Raw genomic sequence first — 20,813 nt, 5'->3', positions numbered from 1 at the left:
TCCAGTCTTTCCCCACAATGACCTCCTCCATCGCTTCTTGGTCATCACCATCCCCACGCTCCCGCATCCGCATCGTCCAGGATCGGGATGACATCGAGGCAATCTACCCCCTTCTCTCATCATACGCTCTCTCCCCAGACTCCGCTTCATCCGTCACGGAGCTGGCCATCGACCCTGCCGGCTGGCCGAGCGGCGCCAGCTGCTTCTTCGGCGACCCCAACGCCCCGCTCACCGAGCCCGCCAAACCCGTCGATGAAGCAGCCAACGCCCTTCTCGAAAGCCGCGTCCGAGACCTCGGCATGGGCGAGACGTCAACGCAAGCCATGCTGACAGCCCTAGCCTGGAAAAAGGCCCACCTTCTCGCCCAGAATCCCGAATCATCAAGCGGCTTCGATGAGCATAACAAGCTCTACGCCGAAGTCGCCGTGGTGCTGCTGCTCTCCTACACCAGGAACGTCACCCATCTACTGGTCGGCAACCTGGAATGGACCCCCCTCCTCAAAGAGTACCTCAAAAAGTCAAACTACGCCCTCATCCCCGCCGACTACCGCGCCTTCCCGCAGCTCGAGACCGTCGAGGTCGTAGATCTATCGTGGAAGGACGACGAGCGCCACTACTATACCCTGGAAATCCTCGACTATCTGCACTACTTCCACCGCCTGCCCAGCTTCAGAAACCTCATTCTCGATGGCACCGGGGAGTACCAGATGGAGAAGCTCCTCTTCCCCGCTGGGACTTCCTCCCCCTCGTTCAAGCGCATCCAGGCGAGGTGCACAGACATGTCCGGCGGCGTCTTGGGAATGCTCCTCAGAGCGCCCAAGGGTCTGGAGGAAGCTGTCGTCTCGATGGGCGGACTGTGGTCCATGGACGGAGGGAGCCCGATCGTCCAGCTGAAGACGATCGGCAAGAGCCTGCTCACGCAAAAGGAGACCCTTCGCGTGCTAGACCTCGACCTTGAGAATGGCATCCACGCGCGCGAGTCGGAAGAGGAAGCTGGGATGGAAGACTACAGCCTGGATGAAGAGGGCGAGGAAGTCATTGGGGTCACGGAGGCCACGGTTGAGAAGGACGAGTACTTCGTCCTTGCCGAGGCCGACGCAACCGGCCCGCTCCTCCCACACAGGATGCCTGATACGAGGAGGTACGGCTACACCATCGGTTCCTTTCGCGACTTTGCAGCCCTCACGCATCTGAGCATCAACATCCAGGCGCTCATGGGGCCCAACGACGGATGGGAACCCCCGTACAAGCTGAAAGAGGACCCGCCTTTCCGGCTTGTCGATGCGCTGCCGCCCAGCTTGGAGTACTTGTGCCTGTACGGATACCGAAAGGGGGAGAACTTTGCAGTTGACAGCCATGTGAAGGAGCTGTTGGAGAAGAAGGCGGAGAGGCTGCCGCGGCTGACGGAGATCAGGGGCGTCGAGGAGACGGTTCTCGGCGAAGGGACGAGCTTCGGGGACAGCCCCGAGGAGGACGATCTGTACCAGGGGAAGTTAGAGAGGATAGAATACGTCAAATCATGGGAGGCCTAGCATTCAACGAGCGAAGAATAGAATTAGGCCCACGAGAACGTCACCTCTAACCTGTTGTACTCCATGTTGACCCCTCGGTACTGTAACTTATCTTCAAGGTAAACACCTCACAAGAGCCACACAGCAAACATCCCAAGCAGACCCAGCACACCCCACGAAACCCTCCCACCCACCACCCCGCCGCTCTCGGGAATTTCGCTCCCAGCCGCCGCCGTCTGCGCCCGCGCATACACAAACGACACCAGCTTCGACGCATTCGCCTCCCGTGCCATCCACGTCTCATTGAACCCAAACGCCACAAACATCGGCCAGAAAAACCCCGTATCCTGATGATACGCCGTCAGATTCCCCTTCTCGCCCCAGTCCGAAGCCCACTGGAACACAGCCGCGCCGTTCACGTACGGGATCATCTCGTCCGGCACCGCCTGTCCGTCCCCCCACGGCGCGAACATGGCGTGCGTCTCCCGGTCCAGGGCGATCTCGTAGCCCTGCACCCAGCTGCTCATCGCACACGGGCCGTCGAGCATGGTGATCACCGGGCACGCGGCGTCGTTCGCGAACGCGGGCTTGGCGAATCTGTCCATGAACTCGGACTGGATCGCGGATGTGAGCCAGGCGAGGCGACGCAGGCGTGCGACCAGACGGCCTGGCAGTCGCCGGCGTCGTGCATTTCGCGCTGCGTGTCGGGGGTCCAGGGGATTGGCGGCGCGATGCTGAAGGCGCAGACTTTCCAGGTGCGGTGGTGGCGGTACGCGGTGCCGTTGTGGAGCGCCGGGGCGATGAGGGCTTCAGGGGGCGTGAGGGAGAGGACGCCGCCTGAGACGTAGGTTGATGTGTTGAACAGGCGGGGAGACTCGGTGTGGGCTAGGGAGATGTCGGCTTTGATGTCGAGGGAGACGGCCCAGGTGAGCGGTGTGGTGTGCGTGCTGGCGTTGCTAGGGTACGGGGCGGAGAGGTTGGGGCCCTGGAAGGGGAAGTGGCCGGTTGCGTTGGGCGGGGACATGAGACGGCCCCAGGTCGCGGGCGGGATATGGTAAGGTGCGCGGGTTGAGTTGGTGGCGATGATGCGGTCCGCGTTGGAGGCTTCGGTGAACTTGACATCTCTTGCGTAGATGGTGGTGATTAGGAGGTGGAAGCAAAGCCACGTGCGGAGCATGGTGAAGCTCATGTCTGGTAGTATCAACTCTGGATGAGTTATGAGAACTTGAAGGATGGTAGCTCGTACAACAATCAGGACACCGTAGGGTAAAGCCTCTTTTAGAAACAAACAGACGGAGATTTCTAGATTTGCGGACTCTTCATTGTGGTTGCCCAAAGCCTTATACCCAACCTTTTGGTTTAGTTCCGTTTCCCGTACCGCAAATTTGAGGCCACTGGCGCCGACAAAAGGGGCAAGAAAAGGCTTTAGGCAGAATAAGAAGAAACCGCCAAGGCGTCGCCAAGTCGTCGCCAACTCGTGTTGGAGGCTTGTTCTGTTGTCGCGCTTGCTTAAGGCAAAAGCATTGTGACCCAAAGCAGCTCCTTGACACGCGATTGGACGTGGCTACCAAGTGGTTGCTGTGCCTCCTCCCAGCATGTTTAATTGACCGAACAAGACGTCTAGAAGCATGGTCACTTTCTCTCGTGACTATTGATCTTGGCATGCGTCATACTGCCGCTTCGTTTGTAGAGTTGTCGCGTTTGGATGGGGTGTGCCCCTTTTCTACTTCAAGCGAGCTGAGAATGGGTGCAACATTGCAACCCACTGCGGTTAAGATGGAGAGGGAGTGAACGTCTTTCAGTCTTGGCATGAGACAAGAATCATTCCGAATGGTACACCCTATATTACAGAAATCTTCGATTATCATTGTCCCTCTGGCTGAAGACACTTGGGGAAACTTATCACCCTCAAGACTTCTAGCCACTGGGAGCTGACGACAACAACCACAAGACAAGGGAGGCTCGAGTTAGCAACCTCCGTGCCCACGGGAAGCGTTCCCGCATTGCCGGAAAGACCCATGCAGCCCTCCATCATGGAGCTTAGCAGCTACCCCTGTATCCCGCACCAACAAAAGCCACGGTGTAGCCCATGTGATCATACGCCTCAATCTGGCAGTACGAGTCGAACTCGCTTCCGTCGATGCTGATTCCAGGCTTCTGAAGGCACTGCGCAAATGGTTAGTATGGCCTAACATGATTTCAGTACATGGGGTCAATGGCGTACGGTGCCGCTGTCGACGGTTCCCTAATATGACGTCAGCGAAAAGAGAGTAGAACTGGGATGGCAGACTGGGACGTACTCGATTGCCAAAGTAGGCTTTGCAGGTGTTGACGGTGAGGTCTTGGTCGTAGAACCACGGTCCGCCCTCGTCGTACTGCACGCAGCAGTTGTGTCTAGTGTGGTCTGGGTGGGCACTGTGCTTGTTATTAGTCGACGCGCTGTCGGTGGCGTTTCCTGTGGCTTTACTTACACGACAGCAGCGGCCGCGGCAAAGACAAGGTATCCGACGCGCATCTTGGCGATGAATGTCCTTCAATCTGATAATTGGAAATGTTAAGGAATGGCAAAAGGGCAAGATGCTGCCGAGATACTGGCCAGAGAAGCGGGCTGCATTGGGCTGCTAAATAGTTGGCGAATTGTGCTGGCTTGTGTTTACGAGTTGACGGGAACACGGCTTTGGAAGAAACTCAAAAGTTCGAACTTAGACCGCTTCTGGAACATCGATAGCAGTTGTTAAATTGAATAATGTTGTATGATGATTTTGCAAGGCGCCCGGATCGTGGTAGTTGTTCTTAGTCCCGACAGCCGGTGGGCTGAGCCAATGCGCGCAATGATGGCATAAAACGAGAAGGGTATCCTCGCCATCTTCCATCCCAAGGCAACTGTTGATTCGATGGAGAAATCTTCATGTTTGAGCACAGGTCTATCCGTAGACTGGCCCTACCCGAGTATCCGTAACAACGCTTAGCACGACTCGTGATGCCGAATATAGTGGACCCCGAAATGATGTAGTTTGATGACTTGCGGTCCTCATTAACGAGGAACGCCAGATTCGGGGACACTAAGTGGGTTTTGTGGCCGGCTATGACGGCCCCGAAAGTGGTCTGGTCAGATGAATCTGTGTCTTGCCGTTGATCCGATACACATTATGGATGTCGACAGAGCTGGAGTCGTTTAAACTTGCAAACCTCGTTCTACAGCCTCAACGCCGAGAAGACGCTTATGACATTTATTGTCACTTAGAACTCAAATGCGTGCCAGATTGGACGCAGAGGCTCGGACCACAAGAACAAACAAAGAGTTCCTGTTCATACGCACTGCTGAGACTTGTGTCATGTAGACTCCCGGAGCGAAAGATTGGCGTGGAAGTTCATGAAGGCACGTCCCTGGTCGTCCCATCGGTTGCTCATCAAAAGATCGTCTGAATTAATTCTCCGTCACTCTGGGTTCAGTCGGCTAGTCCGTGCGTGAAAAGCTTGTCTTCCTTTCGCTTGATATGCCGCAGAGCCCGCGCCCTGCGGCGCTATTCGACGATAATCCAACCTTGTCCTTGACTCAACGTAGTCTCATTTGAATAGATACACAATACCAGCGCCCACAACCCGCAACAGTGTATCTTTATTCATGTTCTAGCCCAGTCTTTGAGCGAAGACGGCCAACGCAATGGCAATGGCCGGCAACAGCAGCATAACCAAAACCAGCCCCGGATCCAGCTCCTCCAACGCCAACTCGCCGCTTGCTGACAGCAAGCTGAGCGGGAAGCTCGGCGGGACTGCCCGACGACGCCTCTCCACCCTCTCCAGCAAACGCCGCCCAACGTTGGGAATCTCGACAACCAGACGGTGGCGGTAGACCTCGGCCTTGTGGCGCACATACAGCGTCTGCAGCTCCGCGTCATACGACCAGTCCCCGTCGCTAACCTTCGCCTTGATCCCGCCCTCGTAGTGGTACCGCGGTATAAACACCTCCGTCGTCCGCAGCTTATCGTCCTGCTCCTCGCCCACGCGGTCCTGGCTGGTCCACTCGAACTCGTACTTCAGCGTGCGCGGGTCCCAGTCCGATCGCAGCGGCCGGCCGGCGATCTTAACGGCGTACGGCCGGATCACAACGTCGAGCACGCGGCCGCCGCGGTACAGCTCGTCCTTAGCGTGCGGCGCGTTCGCGTAGTCCTGCATGATGCGCCCAGGCACCTCCTCGTCGTCGCCGTTGACGACGGAGAAGTCCTCTTTGTTCCAGCCGTCGCCGTACTCGACGCGGTTGTCCGGGTTGTAGTTCCACAGCGTGAAGCCGACCATGTTGTCCTCCATCGCGGCGATGAGGGCGTGCATGAGCTCGCGCTGCTTGTCGTAGTTGCCCGTGGCGAAGGCCTCGCCGCCGTTGATGTCGTAGGGGATGCCGACTTCGCCGATGAGCGCGGGCACGTGGTCGCCGAGAGAGGCTTTGCCGTACTTGATGATGTTGCCGAGCTGCGCGCGGTAGTTCTTCCTCAGTGCCCGCGCGCCAAAGTAGAGCGCCTTGAGGATGAACATGCCCCTGGAAAGACCCTGCACGTTGACGCTCATCCATGAGTGGTGTTTGCTGAATAAGACGTTGAGATCGTAGAAGTGAGGCCCGAAGACGAGGTTGTCTGGTCGTTTTATGTCGATGACTGTCTTTGTGGCGTAGTTCTGCTTCTTTGGACTTTTGGCTTCTCCTGAATTGCCATCTACCCAAGGAGGCATAAATTCATTCGGTATTGGCTCGATAAAACAAAATTGACGTGGTGATTTCCGCGAGACACGGTCTGAGAAGCGCTTTAGAAAAGGGGCGTAGAAGTCGCGGTACCATTCAATCGGCGTCCCCTCGCGTCCGGGACGGTGATCGACCTCGAAATAGTTCTTCTGGAGTACCTTTGGTTTCTTGCTGGATGCGTCCCAGTCCCATGCTCCGTGAGCACGCCATACGCACTCGCCCAGTCCTAGGTTCTTCCCTTTGGACGTCAACCAAGCTGATCGGCCCTTCGGGTCCACGACGGACCGATGAGAGATCCGTGTGGGAAATGGCCATGACTTGACGTAGTAGTCCACCTCTTGTGCGTAGCCACTAGCTAATGCGAGGGCCTGCGTCAGTGATGGGTAATGGCCGATGTGGAGATCCGTGTCGTAGTTCCAGCCGTCGAAGCCATGCAGGTTAATCAAGCCACGATGTGGCTCGTTCATCGGTTCGAACCCGATGCAGGCTTCCAGGTCAGCCACTTCATCCGCCAACCGCCCAAAAGCTTCAATCAACGCATCTTGCAAGAAATCCTTTACAGAAACCGTCTCATCTTTGCCTGCTTTGGTCTGTCGGCTGCATACCAACTTCGGCGCAAACACATCTCCCGCCCAGAAGAGCGTCGCCATCGTCGATGCAGCCAGCTTCTGGTACCCTGACGGCCACACGAACGGGCCACTCGGCTCCTTCTCATTCACCGGCGCAGTCGCACGGCGCAGCTCATCTTGCCCGTGAACATATGCGGCCCCCGTGTCCGTGAAGGCCTCAACGTCCAGGCCAGCCACCTCAAAAGTCCATCCGGGTGCACCACTGCCGCCGCTGAATCTGCTCCAGACGTCCTGGTGCGCGCAGATGAAGCACTTGATGCCGTACGCGGGCATCATCTCGACCAGTTTGCGCAGGTACTCAATGTACTCGAGGTCGAGGTCCGTCCGGGGGTCCGGGCCGGCGTGGCCGATGGACTCCCATGTGACGAGCAGCCGGATCAGCGGCAGGCCCCAGGCCCGCAGCCGGCGGAAGTGCAGCGGTGCATCCTCGAGCGGAAACGGCCGGCCGACGAATGTGACGGTCCGGTGCTCGAAGAAGCCCTCGGTGAGGTGAGATAGGCCGTTCGGCGTGGTGGGCAGCTTGCTGGCCCCGGATATGTTGAGGCCGTGCAGCGCCAGGGTCCGACCGTAGCCGTCGATGAAAAGACCATCTTTCAAGGCGATTGGACCCCCCAAGGCCGCGTCGGAGAGGTCGTTGGCGGCATGGGATGCCGCCGGTGGAATAGGCGGTGACATGGTTGATTGTTTCGTGGAACACGAATCAACTCGTTGGTCGGTTATGATGTCTCATTACGCGTATTGATAGGTTGCTGGAAAGGGTCCCCTTGCAGATAGGACAGATTCGTTGGTTTTCATCTTAGTCAGCGGCTTCAGCCACAGCACATGATGGCCGTGCATTGTTCAAAGCCATTTCTGGATTATGTGGGTTTGTGGAGCTGGGGAACAGCTGTGAGTTGGATGGTATTCCGTCTCAGTACACGATGTTGACAACCTCCACAGAGCAAGAGGTTTTGAGGATCGGGCAATGATTACTGATAGCAACTCGCATTCACATGTATACCTCCGCAAGGATTCTAAATATTAGCGCAGTCCTATGCTAACCTTCTCTAGCAAATGAGAGACAGTATAGGTACTTCTGAGAAGCGTATATTTACACTAATTCAATAGTACTAATACTTTAATAGATTTATTATAGGAATCTAATCACAATCTCTATTACCCCTCTTAATTACCTATTTAAGTCGTTATAGTATACCTTATAAGAAGCCCTCTAGGAGGCTTAGTAGTACCTTCCTATAGACTAACTTAATCGCTACTTTTAGTTACCTAGTATTTGTAAGGGTCTAGGACAAGGTCGATGCCATTGGTCTAGCCTACTACTACGAGTACAATAAATCTTCTTGAAGAACAGGAAACAGAACCGTATCCTCCCTATTTCCTGGGCATTCTTATAACCTTGCCATTGACCTTGTCGATATTCCTGGAACCTTCTAGCAAATGCGCCATTGGATTTTGGTGGGTCCAATGAGTCGTGGCTGAGGGTCTTGCCGAAGGCCGAACACCGGTCCATAGACCGTGACAGTATTTAACTATTATAAGTTAGGGTATTACTATTTAAAATAGATCTTAAGCTATCCCTAGAGGTTCTTAATAAGTAAGAGGTTAGGTAAATAGGCTAGCTAGTTAAAAGTAATAAAGCTATAATCTTAGAACTATTTTTACATTTTCTTAGCTAAATAGGTATAAATATTATCCTATTAAAATATAGTACTAAGATGCTCTTAGATATATTACTTAACTAATAGCAAAATATACTAACTAAATATAAGTCTTTAATAATATTAAGCTTTAGCCTTTATCTTAAATAGAGTAGAGCTTAAAATTAATACTATAAAAATAGCTTTAAACTATCTAGCTATAAAAGTACCTCCTTAAAAAGCAAAAATATCTAGATCTTAAAAATTATAAATAATAGCTTATTTTTTATATATAGGATTATTTATAGCTTAGTTAGTTATATATTTTAACTCTCTTATCATATAAGAGCTTTCTTTTATAAGTAATATACCTTTTAATAGCTTTTAGTTAATACTTATTTTAAATATAGTAATATATATAAAGTAACTATTACTTCTTAATAACCTTCTTATAAAGGCTTTATAGTAGTAAGCCTTAATAAATGATTAGCTTTTATTAGTTATAACGCTATTTAAGTAGTAATAAGTGTAAGGGGCTGGCCCCTAGGCTTGTTCAACGTAGAGGTGCCGTCGATTGACTATTCTAAGCTGAAGAAGGAGGAAAGGACTTTACAGGGATAGGCGCCTAGCAGCAGTGATGCAGACCGGGGCTAGGCGGTGTGCTACAGCAGAATAGTGGATCCGGCGGAGCCGGATCTCGGTAGCTGCTCCGGCAAAGCCGGAGATCTCGGCCGGGCTCTAGCCCGTTACATTACCTCCCCGCTCCCCTCCGGCGGCGCGTCCGTGGCGCTAGAGCTGGGTCTCCGTCGTGCTTCATCGCAGGGCCGTAACGTTGTTCGTAAGCCTCCATCGCTTCCGTCCCCTGGAGCGTCTCGATAGGCTCCCAGGTTCTCTCTGCGTATCCTTCCCACTTAACCAGCACTTCACGGCGTCTCCCACGCCCTCGACGCTTCCAGGCGGCGGCGTCGATACTCTCTACATTCCAGGTCTCCTCGCCTTCGTCATCTATAATTGGGGGCGGCTGCTCGTCGTCTAGCGTTTGCCCAGGTAAAGGGTCGTTACCTGCACGCTTCAGGGTATCCACGTGGAAGCGTGGGTATATAGCCGTTGGCACGTTAAGCTCTACCACGTATGGTGAGATAACCTTCGTAACGGTATACTTATGGTGCAACCAATCCAGTTTCTTGCATGGCCTAGGAGACCTGTAGTGGCCCATGTGAAGCCAGACTTTGTCGCCTGCTTCTAGTCTCTCCGTAGGCTGGCGCTTCCTGTTAGCCAGCTCCTCATAGCGTTGCTGCGTTGAGGCAAGGGTCGACCGTGCCATATCCATCACGTCCTGGAGCCTTGTTACCAACTTGCGTGCCAGGTCCTCGCGACGGCCCCCATGGTCTTCTGGGTCTGCCTCTTGAACCCGGACAGGCTCTGGGTGGTATCCGTGTTCTAAGAAGAAGCTGCTCATGCCTATAGCGCTGCTATCGCGGCTGCAGAGCGCTAGTTGAGCTGCTGGGAGGTTATTCGCCCAATCCTTCTGCGAGTAGGTAATGTAATTGCGTAGGTAGGCCTGGATCTCTTGGTTCATCCTTTCTGGGCCGCCATCAGTCTGTGGGTGATAGGCAGTACTGAGCCGCTGTTCTATTCCTAAAAGCTTGCAGAATTGCCGCCAGAAGCGGCTCGTCCAGTTGCTTCCTCTGTCGCTCACGATTGAAGTAGGGACGCCGTGGAAGCGGAAGTGGCAGCTCAGGAATCGTTCAGCGCAGGCTTCAGCTTCCATACTTTCCATAGCTTCAAGGGTTACGCCTTTTCCTAGCCGGTCGATAATTACCCAAAGGTATCGCTCACCCTTATCCGTAAGGGGAAGGTCGGTAATGAAATCCATAGCGAGGTCGCTTCGTATACGCTGCGGTATTGGTAGAGGTTTCAGAAGTCCTTTTCGATGCTCTCTCCAGATGTGGCTTCGCCCGCAGCCATCGCAATTGCGGCAGAAGCGTCGTACTAGCTGTGACTGGCCAGGCCAGTAGAAGCGCCTACTGACTAACGCGAGGGTATTATCTCTACCAGGGTGGCCACTAAGTACTGAGTCGTGGCTGCTTTGAACGATACGAGTACGTAGTGTGTTCGCCTCGCTATCTAGGTCTTCGCTACCTGGTACCCAGATCCGGTCTCTGAATAGTAGTCGGTTGCCATTATCGATCTCACACTCAGCAATCTGGACCTTTAGCTTGAGGCTAGGAGGGAAGCTTCTTTCTCGTTGTTTCACAGCATTATATGCCTGCTGGTAGACTTGGTCTTGCCCTTGGGTCTGGTCCCAGAGTTGCTGTAGTTCCTTATCGTCGGTGAACACAAGCACTGATGGGGCTGCCTCTACGCGTCGTGTACGCGTTGAGGTAAGGGCTACTTCGGGAAGAAGCTGGAGAATCCGGCCTTGTTCGCGCTCGTCCTCTAGAGACGTAGGTACGTCTTGTTCGCGTCTAGAGAGTGCGTCTGGCACTACTGCTTCACTTCCTGGCCGGTACTGTATCTCGAAGTTGTACTGAGACAGCTCCTCTGCCCATCGGCTTTGTCGTTCTGTGAGCCTCTGCTTTGTCATGAAGTACTTCAGGTTCTTATGATCAGATAGAACCTTGAACTTATTGACGCTCTGCAGTTCCGCTCTCCATGCTCGTAGGCAGCTAATAATAGCTAGCATCTCCTTATCGTGGATTGGGTAGTTGAACTGGGCGGCATTCAGCCGCTGCGAGTGGTATGCTACTGCGTGACGTCTCCCATGCTCATCTTCTTGTGACAGTACTCCTCCAAGGGCGAAGCCTGAGCAGTCAGCCTCAACGTAGGTTGTACGCTCAGGGTCTAGTTGATGTAGGATAGGCTTGGCTGCAAAGATCCTCTTAAGCTCCTGGAATGCTACTTCCTGCTCTTTACCCCAGTGGAATAGGACGCCCTTCTTTGTAAGAGATATAAGGGGTCCAGCAATCTCTGAGTATGCTGGGATGAAGATCCGATAGTAGTTTGCAAACCCTAGGAAGCTTCTAACTCCCTTAACCGTCTTTGGCGCAGCCCATTCCTTGATTGCCTTCAGCTTCTCAGGATCGCAGGAGATGCCTACTCCTGCGGTGATAATGAACCCTAGGTACTTGACTGTCTTCACAGAGAACGCACACTTATGAGGGTCTAGCCGGAGCCCTGCAAGAGCAAGCTTCCGTAGTACTAGCTTAACCTTTGCTTCGTGGTCTTGCCGTGAGCCGTTTGAGTAGATCAGTACGTCGTCCATATATGCCGTAGCGAAATCGTCTAGGTACTCTCGAAGCACTCCGTTGATATATCGTTGAAATGTAGCGGGGGCTCCTGTAAGCCCAAAGGGTACAACTAGCCATTCGAATAGCCCATATCTTGTCCTGAAGGCCGTCTTATGCTCCTCTCCTTCAGCAATTCGTATCTTATGGAACGCTGCAACCACATCCAGTTTCGTGAACCACTTAGCAGCACTAACAGTGCGTAGTGTCTCTTGGATTAAGGGGAGAGGGTATCGGTCGCGCTTAGTGAGTTCATTAAGGGCGCGGTAGTCAACACAAAAGCGTATCCCTCCCCCTGGTTTACGTACGAACAGTACTGGTGCTGATGCCTCTGAGCTGCTGGCGCGGATAAAGCCTTTATCCAGTAGGTCTCGTAGGGTCTTACGGAGGACGAGGAGTTCTTCTCGTGACATGCTATAGAGCGGCCCCCATGGTAGTACAGTCTCATTACCACTACTATCCTGTTTGATAGGGATCTTATGGTCGACCCCAGGACGATGTGGTGGAAGGTTGGCGGCTTCGTCAGGTTGGAACAGCTTGTGGAACTCAGCTAGTATAGCTGGCGGAAGGAGGGCCTTTAGATCTGCCTTCTCAGTCTTCTTCGTAAGGGCCTTCTGTATATCTGCTAGGCTGATGGCTCGGACTTCGTATCCTGCAGTTCGTTTGGTGTCTCGTTGTGCTCTCCTATAGAGTGCAGTGAAAGGAGCTCCTGGAAGGAGACGCGCGGCTCTGATCTCCCTTACTCGATCTGGTTCTTCTTCGCCTTTTAAGCGTAGGTCTACGCCACCCCTCCTATGCCGTATCCGTTGTGCAGCGGCATCGTATAGAATACGGTTCCTCTCCATCCAAGGCTTCCCTAGGAACAGGTCGTCACCAAGGCTACGTACGGTATATGCAAAGATCTTCTCATCATAACCACACAGCTCTAGGTTGAAGACAACTACACCTGTTGCTTTTGTAGCGCCTGTAGCGTCGCTAAAGCTGCCTAGCAGCCGCTCAGAGCGGTCTACTACCGGTAGGCGGAGCTTACGGGCGAGGTCGTGGTCGATAAGGGAGTATAGATCGCACCCAGTGTCTACTAGGGCGTCTGCTTGAGTGCCCTTGTGTATGCGGGTAGTGATCACTGCTGATTTGCTGCTCATGTGATGCTTGAACTGCTTCCATTCTGTAATGTCACTAGGCTTGGCCTCTAACGCCCGACTTCGCGTTAGAGTTACTCTTTTCCCGAGCTCTCTTCAGCTTCAGAGCTTCCTAGCTCCTCTATAGCATTACTATCGCTGCTCTCCTCTCGCCTCTTAGCTTTCTCAACCTTCTTGACCTTCTTAGGCCCTGAACGTCTTGGCTTAGGGCACCGTGTAGCAATATGGCCGATCTTATTGCAGTTATAGCATTTACGGTTATCTTTCTGGGGCCTTATGTTGTCTTCTGATGAGGAAGAGTCGCTGCGGTAGCGCTGTGACTTTGCGGCTCTTCTGGGCTCCTTAGTCCGGCTGACTCCAGCCATGAGGGTGTCCCCATCGGCATCTCGGTATCGTCGTCGTTCGTGACGTTCCTGGTAGGTCCTACTATCTAGCCCTGACCCTATTATCATAAGGACCCGGGCGTATTCTGGGTAGGTTTTCGGGGGATCGATTACACTAATTAGACGGTCCCGCAGAGTGGAGTTCAGGGCTCCTTTCAGATAGTTGATTCTGACTGCGTCTGCCCAGTGTCCTCCTCCACCTTCTGCTAACTCCTTCTCAAACTTTGGGAGGAATGTAGCAAAGCTTTCGTTTTCCTTCTGTCGGATAGTACGTAGCCTATCCAGTGCCCTGGCTTCTGCATTGGGATCTCCATAGCGAGTCTCAAGGTATTGCATAAACTGATCGGAGGATTCCGCTCCATCTGCTCCGCCTTGAGCGTAGTAGGGTGACGCCATGGTTTGAGCTGTGCCTTCCAGCCTTGCGTAGATGTATGCGAATATATCGGCATCACAGTCGAAAGCTTCCCTATCTCTTCGTATCTTTCCCTTCATCTCTAGGAACCAACGTTGGAAATCTTTACGTATGCCGCTAAACTTTGGTGGGTTTGGTATTTGATGTTTCCTCCGCCCTCTAGCTGCCATCGTTATACCGTCGCTCGTTGCCTGTATAGTTGTATCGGCTGTGGACGGGGTCGTTACGCTGCTCGCAAGCGGCGTAGGGGTTGCTCTATCCGTTGACATAAGCCCATTCAGAGCTGTCAAGAGCTGCGTCATCTGGGCCGTCTGCTGGGCCATCTGGTCCTGAAGAGGACGGACGCTTGCGTTGACCGCTTCGTTGATCCGGCGATCAATCTCAGCATTCATCGCGTCGTTTACGCTACCCTCTGGCGGATCCATCGTGCCGCTCTCGTGAGGTTCCATATAGCGTCTTCTCGTTGCGCTACCCTCTAGCGAATCGTCGTGTCGCTCTCGTGAGGTTCCGTATAGCGTCTTCTCGTTTGCACTACCCTCTAGCGAATCGTCATATCGCTCTCGTGAGGTTTCGTATAGCGTCTTTTGTTGTCGAGCTTAGAATATGTAAGGGGCTGGCCCCTAGGCTTGTTCAACGTAGAGGTGCCGTCGATTGACTATTCTAAGCTGAAGAAGGAGGAAAGGACTTTACAGGGATAGGCGCCTAGCAGCAGTGATGCAGACCGGGGCTAGGCGGTGTGCTACAGCAGAATAGTGGATCCGGCGGAGCCGGATCTCGGTAGCTGCTCCGGCAAAGCCGGAGATCTCGGCCGGGCTCTAGCCCGTTACAATAAGAAGCTTAGAGAAGATGTTTTTACTTTCTTAATCTAATATACTAGTAGTAAAAGCATATAGTTAAGTAGTTATAATACTTAGAAGTTAAGAGAAGCTATTATAATTAATAAAAAAAGAGGTAAGTTAAAAATACTATATTTATAGTATCACTTAAGAAGCTTTAAGTTAAGGTAAGAAATATAACGTAAAGAGAGGGGAAATATATAACTCACTAAAAATTAGGTAAGGAGTATATTTGCAAAATATTAACCTCCTCGGTGGCAAAAGTGGTGGGTGTAGTGGAGAAGAAGTAACGCGCTAACTTTTAGAATCCTTGCGGAGGTAGAGAAAACGCCCTGGCTTAGCACCCGTCCCTGAGAGGAATCTGTACATGGAAATTAAGCACCGAGGCCCCACTGATCACCGCTGAAGGTTTCCCCCGTCACGTCATCTGGAACTCCGACATCGTCTTGAAGACTGCGTATTAATTGAAATGACACCCCCGAAATCCATGGAAAACGAAACGACCTTTGTTCCTGAAATGTTTGATTAAAGGCATACCGTATAGCATCTTCAACTTCTGTCTTCTACTGGTCCCGTTAACAACAGCGTATCTGGTTCAGACGCAGAAGAACAATTACCTGTCGTCAAGTGAGAAATGGATACATTTCCGAGGCATACGTATTAGGTTGCTGTCATGATTTAGAGACGACGACAGAGTCCGAGTTGCCACAATTGATTCAGCGTAAGATACGCAAGCGGGTCAAAGATAGTTGAGGTAACCGACGACTCTGAGAGGGACGCAGAATCAAAATCAACGACTCATATTATTTCGGCACACCGAGTGCGACATCTCCTCGGCGGAGTTTTGGGGTCTTCCCGATTCCGATTCAGGCCCCAATGGTAATCTCCCGCCCGTTACCAAATCGGCGTCGGCGCTCAACAACCCACCGAGATACCTGAATAATGTCTATGACCTCAACCCTTGCGAAAATGGCAGTGTCAAATACCTAGGAAGGTTTCCGAGTCATCTGACAGGCGCGAGGAATCTGACAGCGAATGCGTTCATTCAATCTTTCGCCCAAACCGTTCGACAAAAATAGTGCCTGTACATACCAAAGCAGGCAAATTGAAGGAAGCGCCGTCCAATGCTTCAAGAAGTCCGAAACCAAAGCGGCCTTTGTTATGAGACAAGTAGCAGCCGTTTCAGTCGAGCCGGTGGGCGTTGCCGGTGGGAGCAACCCTTTGGAGTTCGAATTTCTAGTGGGGTTCATGTCAACCCAAGCTAGCGGGACCATCGGAGAATAGCCGACAAGACAAGGAGGACAGCTCCGAGTCGGCAGACCTGTTTGCGGATCCCTCCATCAGATAATCACACGGGCGCATAGCGACGCTTGAGATAAATTGATGCTTGGTTTGGTCTGCGCCTGAGGCCTGCGATGAGATACAAGGTCCATGTCCTTATCAAGTGTGAACAAGAACCACCTTGTGAGAGCTGAGTGCAACTTATCCTGTGTTTGAGTGGCATTGGAATCGATGTAAGTTTTGTTATCCAAACTGGGTGGTACAGGTGCTTTAAATATTACTCTCCGGTTCCAATCCACAGTCTTCTTATAGATGTACACCAAACTACAATTTGGTCCGAATGCCGTGATCTTGGAGTTGTTGATCTGGGGCTATGGTACTATGCTCTGTTTTGCGCCAAGCAGGTACTCTAGTGATGCACCAGTGTGACGGTTTCACCTTGAATCATGCGGTAACAGTCGATCCGCGGATCTCCAACGGCGAACACAATATCTTCCGTATGGATTGCTTCGATGTAGGCCAGATGAACACCCACCAGACTGGCAGTCAGATAGAGTTCAGCCCCTTGCCAGATTCGAGGCATTCGATTTTCCTGGTTGCTGCGATTGGGGTATTTTGAAGGGAACATGAGTCGTAAAGTACGAGTATTGAATGGGTCTATGACATGCCGAGCGCGTCGCATGTTCGGAAACCCACCAAGCTCATTTGGTTCACTACCTTACGGTCGCAAGGCGAAACTGACCAGCAATCGCATAAAATGGAATCTGTCCCTCGACGGAGCATGCGATATTAACCTTCTCTCATACTTTCGTTCGTTACTGCCATATTCCATACTTTCGCCCCTACTGTAAGCGCCGATCCTCAGGGTACACTTACAGACTTCTACGCACAATCTTTTCCAACCAATCATACGCCAGAATGAAGCTAGTTGTCTTGCTTTCAGTCTTCGTAGCCATGGTTGCTGCAATTCCGCCCCACACCAACAGGCCAAGGGAAGCAAAGACACCGGAAGAACAGGTATGTTATACTCGAGATACTCTTTTGTGGGTAATTGTGGCTCATAAATTTGTCAGGCAGTAAGTTTAAACCAAACGTGACGCAGAATATTCGCTTAAAGTGATGTCGCAGTTGCATGAATTGCTTGCCAGAGATGGGTGTTGCTGTAAGATATTCCACACTTCCTCACTCAATCATTTGAAATTTGGCTGAACAAAAGCAGGGTTCTTAGCCGGAAGCAAGGCCAGCGATTGCCTTTGTTCATGTGACGGAGCTTTCAACACAAACCCTTGCACAACTGCTCAATGTGGTCCTCGTTGTTGAAACTAGACCTGGGAAATATGGCGACGTTTTCGATGGACACAATCAGCAAGGGAGCGGAGATACCACTATTCATATAGACGGGAGATTTTATGGCCGGTCTAGGCTCCAATATAGTACTTTCACACACGACTTTACGTTCCAACACTGATTTGTGAAAGTTATGCGGTGCTTTGCCTCTTCAGAAACAGCTGCTGCAACGTTGAAGTTGTAAGAGGTACTGGCTCTAATAATGTACTCTCAAAGGAGTCACCCAGGAAAACATCTGTCATCAAAATCTTAGACCCCGGCTAAAGGTCAATTTGAGAAGATAGTAAAAAGTCTTAGATGTGTTCCAACTACATCATTTGCTGTGCTGATCAGTCCTATATGCGTCTCATCGACATCATCACAGACGTCGAAGCCGCTGAAAACACGACGACTGATATTCCTTGTTACAACCGATAATTTGATGCAAGACAATGGCACCAAAAGTTCATAATTTCATTGTATGTCGTATGTACCACGTAAAATTCAGCTGTATTGATATCACTTTGATGGCAACTCCGAAAGCCTTAGAATGCAGATGTATCCACTGCGACGTCACGAGACGCGTTTTGATATGAAAGTCATGCCACGAGAAGCAACTTAACATTACCTGGATTTCCGAAACAGAATATTTCCATTACTGGATAGAGAAATCAAAAGCGGCGGTTCGAAACCCCAAGGCCTTTAGTGATATTTGAATTGAAGCGAAGGAGACTAAGAATGGAACCAACACATTCGACATTGCCTTTTCACATCACAGCTGTTGGGAACAAATTTGGCGGACGTTTCAGTGAGTATTAAGACTAATATGCTATACGAACGAGGCATTCAGTCACGCAAGCGATTCCTCTCGGAAAAGCCCCCGGGCTTTGTGACGACCACTCCATCCTGACCCAATCTCATTCTCGCGCATCTCAAGTGTCCATGCACTAGATCATCATTTCAAGCTGTGGAAATATTGTTCGAAGAGTCGTCGGGTCGTTCAGTCGCTTAGCAGTTGCCGAGAAGCTTGAGCTGCCAGTCAGATGGGTGGGTCTGAGTGCCGAGGAAGCCCAGGCCACAGCTGGTGGTGGCGGTGACGAAGTAGTTGCGGCCATTAACTGCGACAGGTCCCTGGCCTCCCTTGGGGATGCAGGCGGTGCCGAGCTGGAACGAGTTGCCGTCGAGGATCTCGACTCTGCAGTTGGCGAAGACGAGAGCAGCCTGGGCGGCGACGGCGAGGAAGAAGGTGGTCTTCATGTCTGCGCTATGGCGTCAGTTTCTCATGCTGCAGAAGTAAAGAAAAAGGGCGGGGGTCCTTACTGATGGTTTGGGAAGATTTGAAGTCGTTGTGTTGACTAAAAGGGTTGGTGATTTGGGTGAAAGGGAGTTGTTTGTGAGGAAAGTGTTGAGTGCTGATCCCAAAAGGTTCAATTTCGAAGGAAAGACCTCTGCTTTTATGGTTTTGAGGAGGAACAAAATGTGAGTGAAGACTCCGATAAAAGCTAGGAGGTTGTCAACCAAAAACGTAATCGACCATGCAAAAATGCAACTTTCTATGATGAGCAGCCTCCCCTGGGGAGAGTAATTGAACCGAGTCTCAATGGACGCGCCACGTATCCCTGCATGTCACAATGGTCCACTGGACAAAAGCTCAAGTGCAAAGTTAAGTCACGATTTTGTTGAGTCATCATAAGACGTCGTACGACGTTCAGTCTCTGAAAATGATATGTTACATCTGGCAGGGCAGAAAATCAGAGTCAGTTTTGGTGTCTTACCAAATGTCACAACACATCACAGACACGGAAATGGGGAATGCACCTGGGGCTCGTGGGCTGTAGCAATGTTTTAGTTGGTTCACAAAATTATCGTTGGAATAAGTCTCCGACTTTGATCGTCGATCACACTCTCATTTGGGAGATTTTGTATCCGTCGAGTCGACATGAACATGCGGGTTGGCATTGTTCTGTTAATGCCAAGGGTCACTTTAAAGTTGCGCGTGCCGGATAGATCTTCCTGAAATAGTTAGCTTCGAGTTTGTGCCTCTCTGAAATCCCTGAACCGATCCGGCTGGGCCCGTCGAACCCTGCTTCCGCCGAGGTTCTGCTGTGGGCATGTGGAGTGAGGCAACGCTCAACGATGTCAGGGTACATTGACATGTCTATATGGGTCTTTTGAAAGGGCTCCCCTCACGGACCATGGTGATACTAGACAACTATTCCACATCCACCTCTAGACTCTGTCGTCGCACTCCAGACATCACGGCACCCGATGAACGGAATACAACTGAAAGAAACGGGATATTAATAGTGTGGCCTTGTCGTTAACAACCATAAAGTCAAAAGAAATGGTTATCGCCATTGAACTCGAAAATTCGGGCCATCACCTATTAGCCTCTCATCAACGTTTCTCGGGTAATAAACTAAGAATACTATTTGATTTTTCTATTAGCAAGTACCTGTCTAAACCATTGGCCAAATTCATACATCGATCGTTCTTTCATTCAAGTTCTGGTCTTTGATCATGCGCAAGTCGATTTGGTGGGAAGTCGTCAGCTGTTAGACGCTGCTCGATGGGAACCAGGATAATTCGCTTACAGCGGAAAAACCACCGAGTGGCAACCAGGCGAGTCAAGCTTCGATTGTGAAGGAATGTCATGAAGCGAGTTTTCATATGGGTTGATCAGTTGTAAAAGGTGCGGGTTTGCAAAACCAGACATGTCAAGCGTCTAGGTGCAGACGGTAAAATCCTATTTCCCCGCGAAAGTTGACAGATGATATCCCGTCGGGTAAAAGTGGGTTATAATGTAATTTACCCCCAATTCTACCCAAGCCCTGCCAGCCGCGGAATCTCCAATTTCAGCGAAAGAGAAGTCTCCATAGACTGCGTGTGACAGGTTCTAGAACCCACCCCTGGCCGGCGGGATAACGGGGCGGCACGATGATTGCAATCGGCAAACCGCAGCTAGACCAGATCCTGCTGCGGCTATGAAAGACCTAAATGAATCATGCTCCGTCATCCAGCAGGAGATTTACTAGCTCATTGGCATATTGCCTATCCCAATCTCGTGATCAACTGTTATGGTTCATTTGAGAACAGTCACGCATGATTATCAGGATAGCCATGAAAGTGATTTTGCCCAATTCAGAGTCACAGGCTAAGTTGGATGCTTATCATGCGGCTTTCTCCCCCGTGATTCCATTGTTCAATGCAGCAAGAAGAAACAGGGTCAAAGCTGCAAGCAGCATGGCAAGAGAGCATCAATGATCTCCTCAAATCACCAGTAGAGAGTGAATTTCCACTACATCTAATATTGTTCATTAAGCGTGCAGTTTTAGTACGAGGCTTCAACTGCCGCTTCGAGACGAAGCCATTGAACCTTACATTGAGTAAGATGCTGGATAGTGTCCAGCTGTTAGCCAGACTTTAGACTGACTCTATCATGACGATTATACTTTCAATAGCGAAGGTGGCCACGGGAAAATGACCTCTTCCGGTTTGTGACCCTGAAAAAAACACAGTCCCAGAATCCCTCGACTAGTATGCAGCTGAGGGGTATTGCCGTCGGATCCTACCCAGCTGACTTCGACACATACATGTCGATGTAAGTCATTCGCATTCTCATTGTCTAATGAGGATGTGA

At 51.3% G+C, this 20,813-nt stretch overlaps 6 protein-coding genes across 6 annotated transcripts; 1 reads left to right on the top strand and 5 right to left on the bottom strand.

Moving 5' to 3' along the window:
• Nucleotides 1–17: 17 nt before the first annotated feature.
• Nucleotides 18–1,532, top strand: CGGC5_v004472 (uncharacterized protein; the record flags this gene model as incomplete). Its single annotated transcript, XM_032024469.1, has 1 exon — nucleotides 18–1,532. The coding sequence occupies one exon, from the start codon at nucleotides 18–20 to the stop codon at nucleotides 1,530–1,532; it is 1,515 nt and encodes a 504-aa protein (XP_031878850.1).
• Nucleotides 1,533–1,639: 107 nt separating this feature from the next.
• On the bottom strand, nucleotides 1,640–2,688 carry CGGC5_v004471 (uncharacterized protein; the record flags this gene model as incomplete). Its single annotated transcript, XM_032024470.1, has 2 exons — nucleotides 1,640–2,125; nucleotides 2,176–2,688. The coding sequence occupies 2 exons, from the start codon at nucleotides 2,686–2,688 to the stop codon at nucleotides 1,640–1,642; spliced, it is 999 nt and encodes a 332-aa protein (XP_031878833.1).
• An 863-nt stretch (nucleotides 2,689–3,551) lies between these two features.
• Nucleotides 3,552–4,026, bottom strand: CGGC5_v004470 (uncharacterized protein; the record flags this gene model as incomplete). Its single annotated transcript, XM_032024471.1, has 4 exons — nucleotides 3,552–3,677; nucleotides 3,736–3,756; nucleotides 3,812–3,926; nucleotides 3,983–4,026. 4 exons carry the CDS (start codon nucleotides 4,024–4,026, stop codon nucleotides 3,552–3,554), a joined length of 306 nt encoding a protein of 101 aa, XP_031878842.1.
• Nucleotides 4,027–5,141: 1,115 nt separating this feature from the next.
• On the bottom strand, nucleotides 5,142–7,547 carry CGGC5_v004469 (putative glycosyl hydrolase; the record flags this gene model as incomplete). Its single annotated transcript, XM_032024472.1, has 1 exon — nucleotides 5,142–7,547. The coding sequence occupies one exon, from the start codon at nucleotides 7,545–7,547 to the stop codon at nucleotides 5,142–5,144; it is 2,406 nt and encodes an 801-aa protein (XP_031878867.1).
• Nucleotides 7,548–9,260: 1,713 nt separating this feature from the next.
• CGGC5_v004468 (Transposon Tf2-9 polyprotein) lies at nucleotides 9,261–14,155 on the bottom strand (the record flags this gene model as incomplete). The annotated part of the gene is made up of 2 exons (XM_066151294.1): nucleotides 9,261–12,972; nucleotides 13,014–14,155. 2 exons carry the CDS (start codon nucleotides 14,153–14,155, stop codon nucleotides 9,261–9,263), a joined length of 4,854 nt encoding a protein of 1,617 aa, XP_066009424.1.
• Nucleotides 14,156–18,181: 4,026 nt separating this feature from the next.
• CGGC5_v004467 (uncharacterized protein) lies at nucleotides 18,182–18,965 on the bottom strand (the record flags this gene model as incomplete). The annotated part of the gene is made up of 3 exons (XM_032024473.2): nucleotides 18,182–18,432; nucleotides 18,494–18,528; nucleotides 18,949–18,965. The coding sequence occupies 3 exons, from the start codon at nucleotides 18,963–18,965 to the stop codon at nucleotides 18,182–18,184; spliced, it is 303 nt and encodes a 100-aa protein (XP_031878832.2).
• Between the last annotated feature and the right edge of the window lie 1,848 nt (nucleotides 18,966–20,813).

The sequence above is a fragment of the Colletotrichum fructicola genome, assembly GCF_000319635.2.
Source record: "Colletotrichum fructicola Nara gc5 chromosome Unknown KSG_Nara_v1_contig02, whole genome shotgun sequence".
NCBI classification, from domain to species: Eukaryota; Fungi; Ascomycota; class Sordariomycetes; order Glomerellales; family Glomerellaceae; genus Colletotrichum; species Colletotrichum fructicola.
The sequence above is the reverse complement of the archived record's forward strand: the minus strand, read 5'-3'. Positions and strand labels throughout refer to the sequence as shown.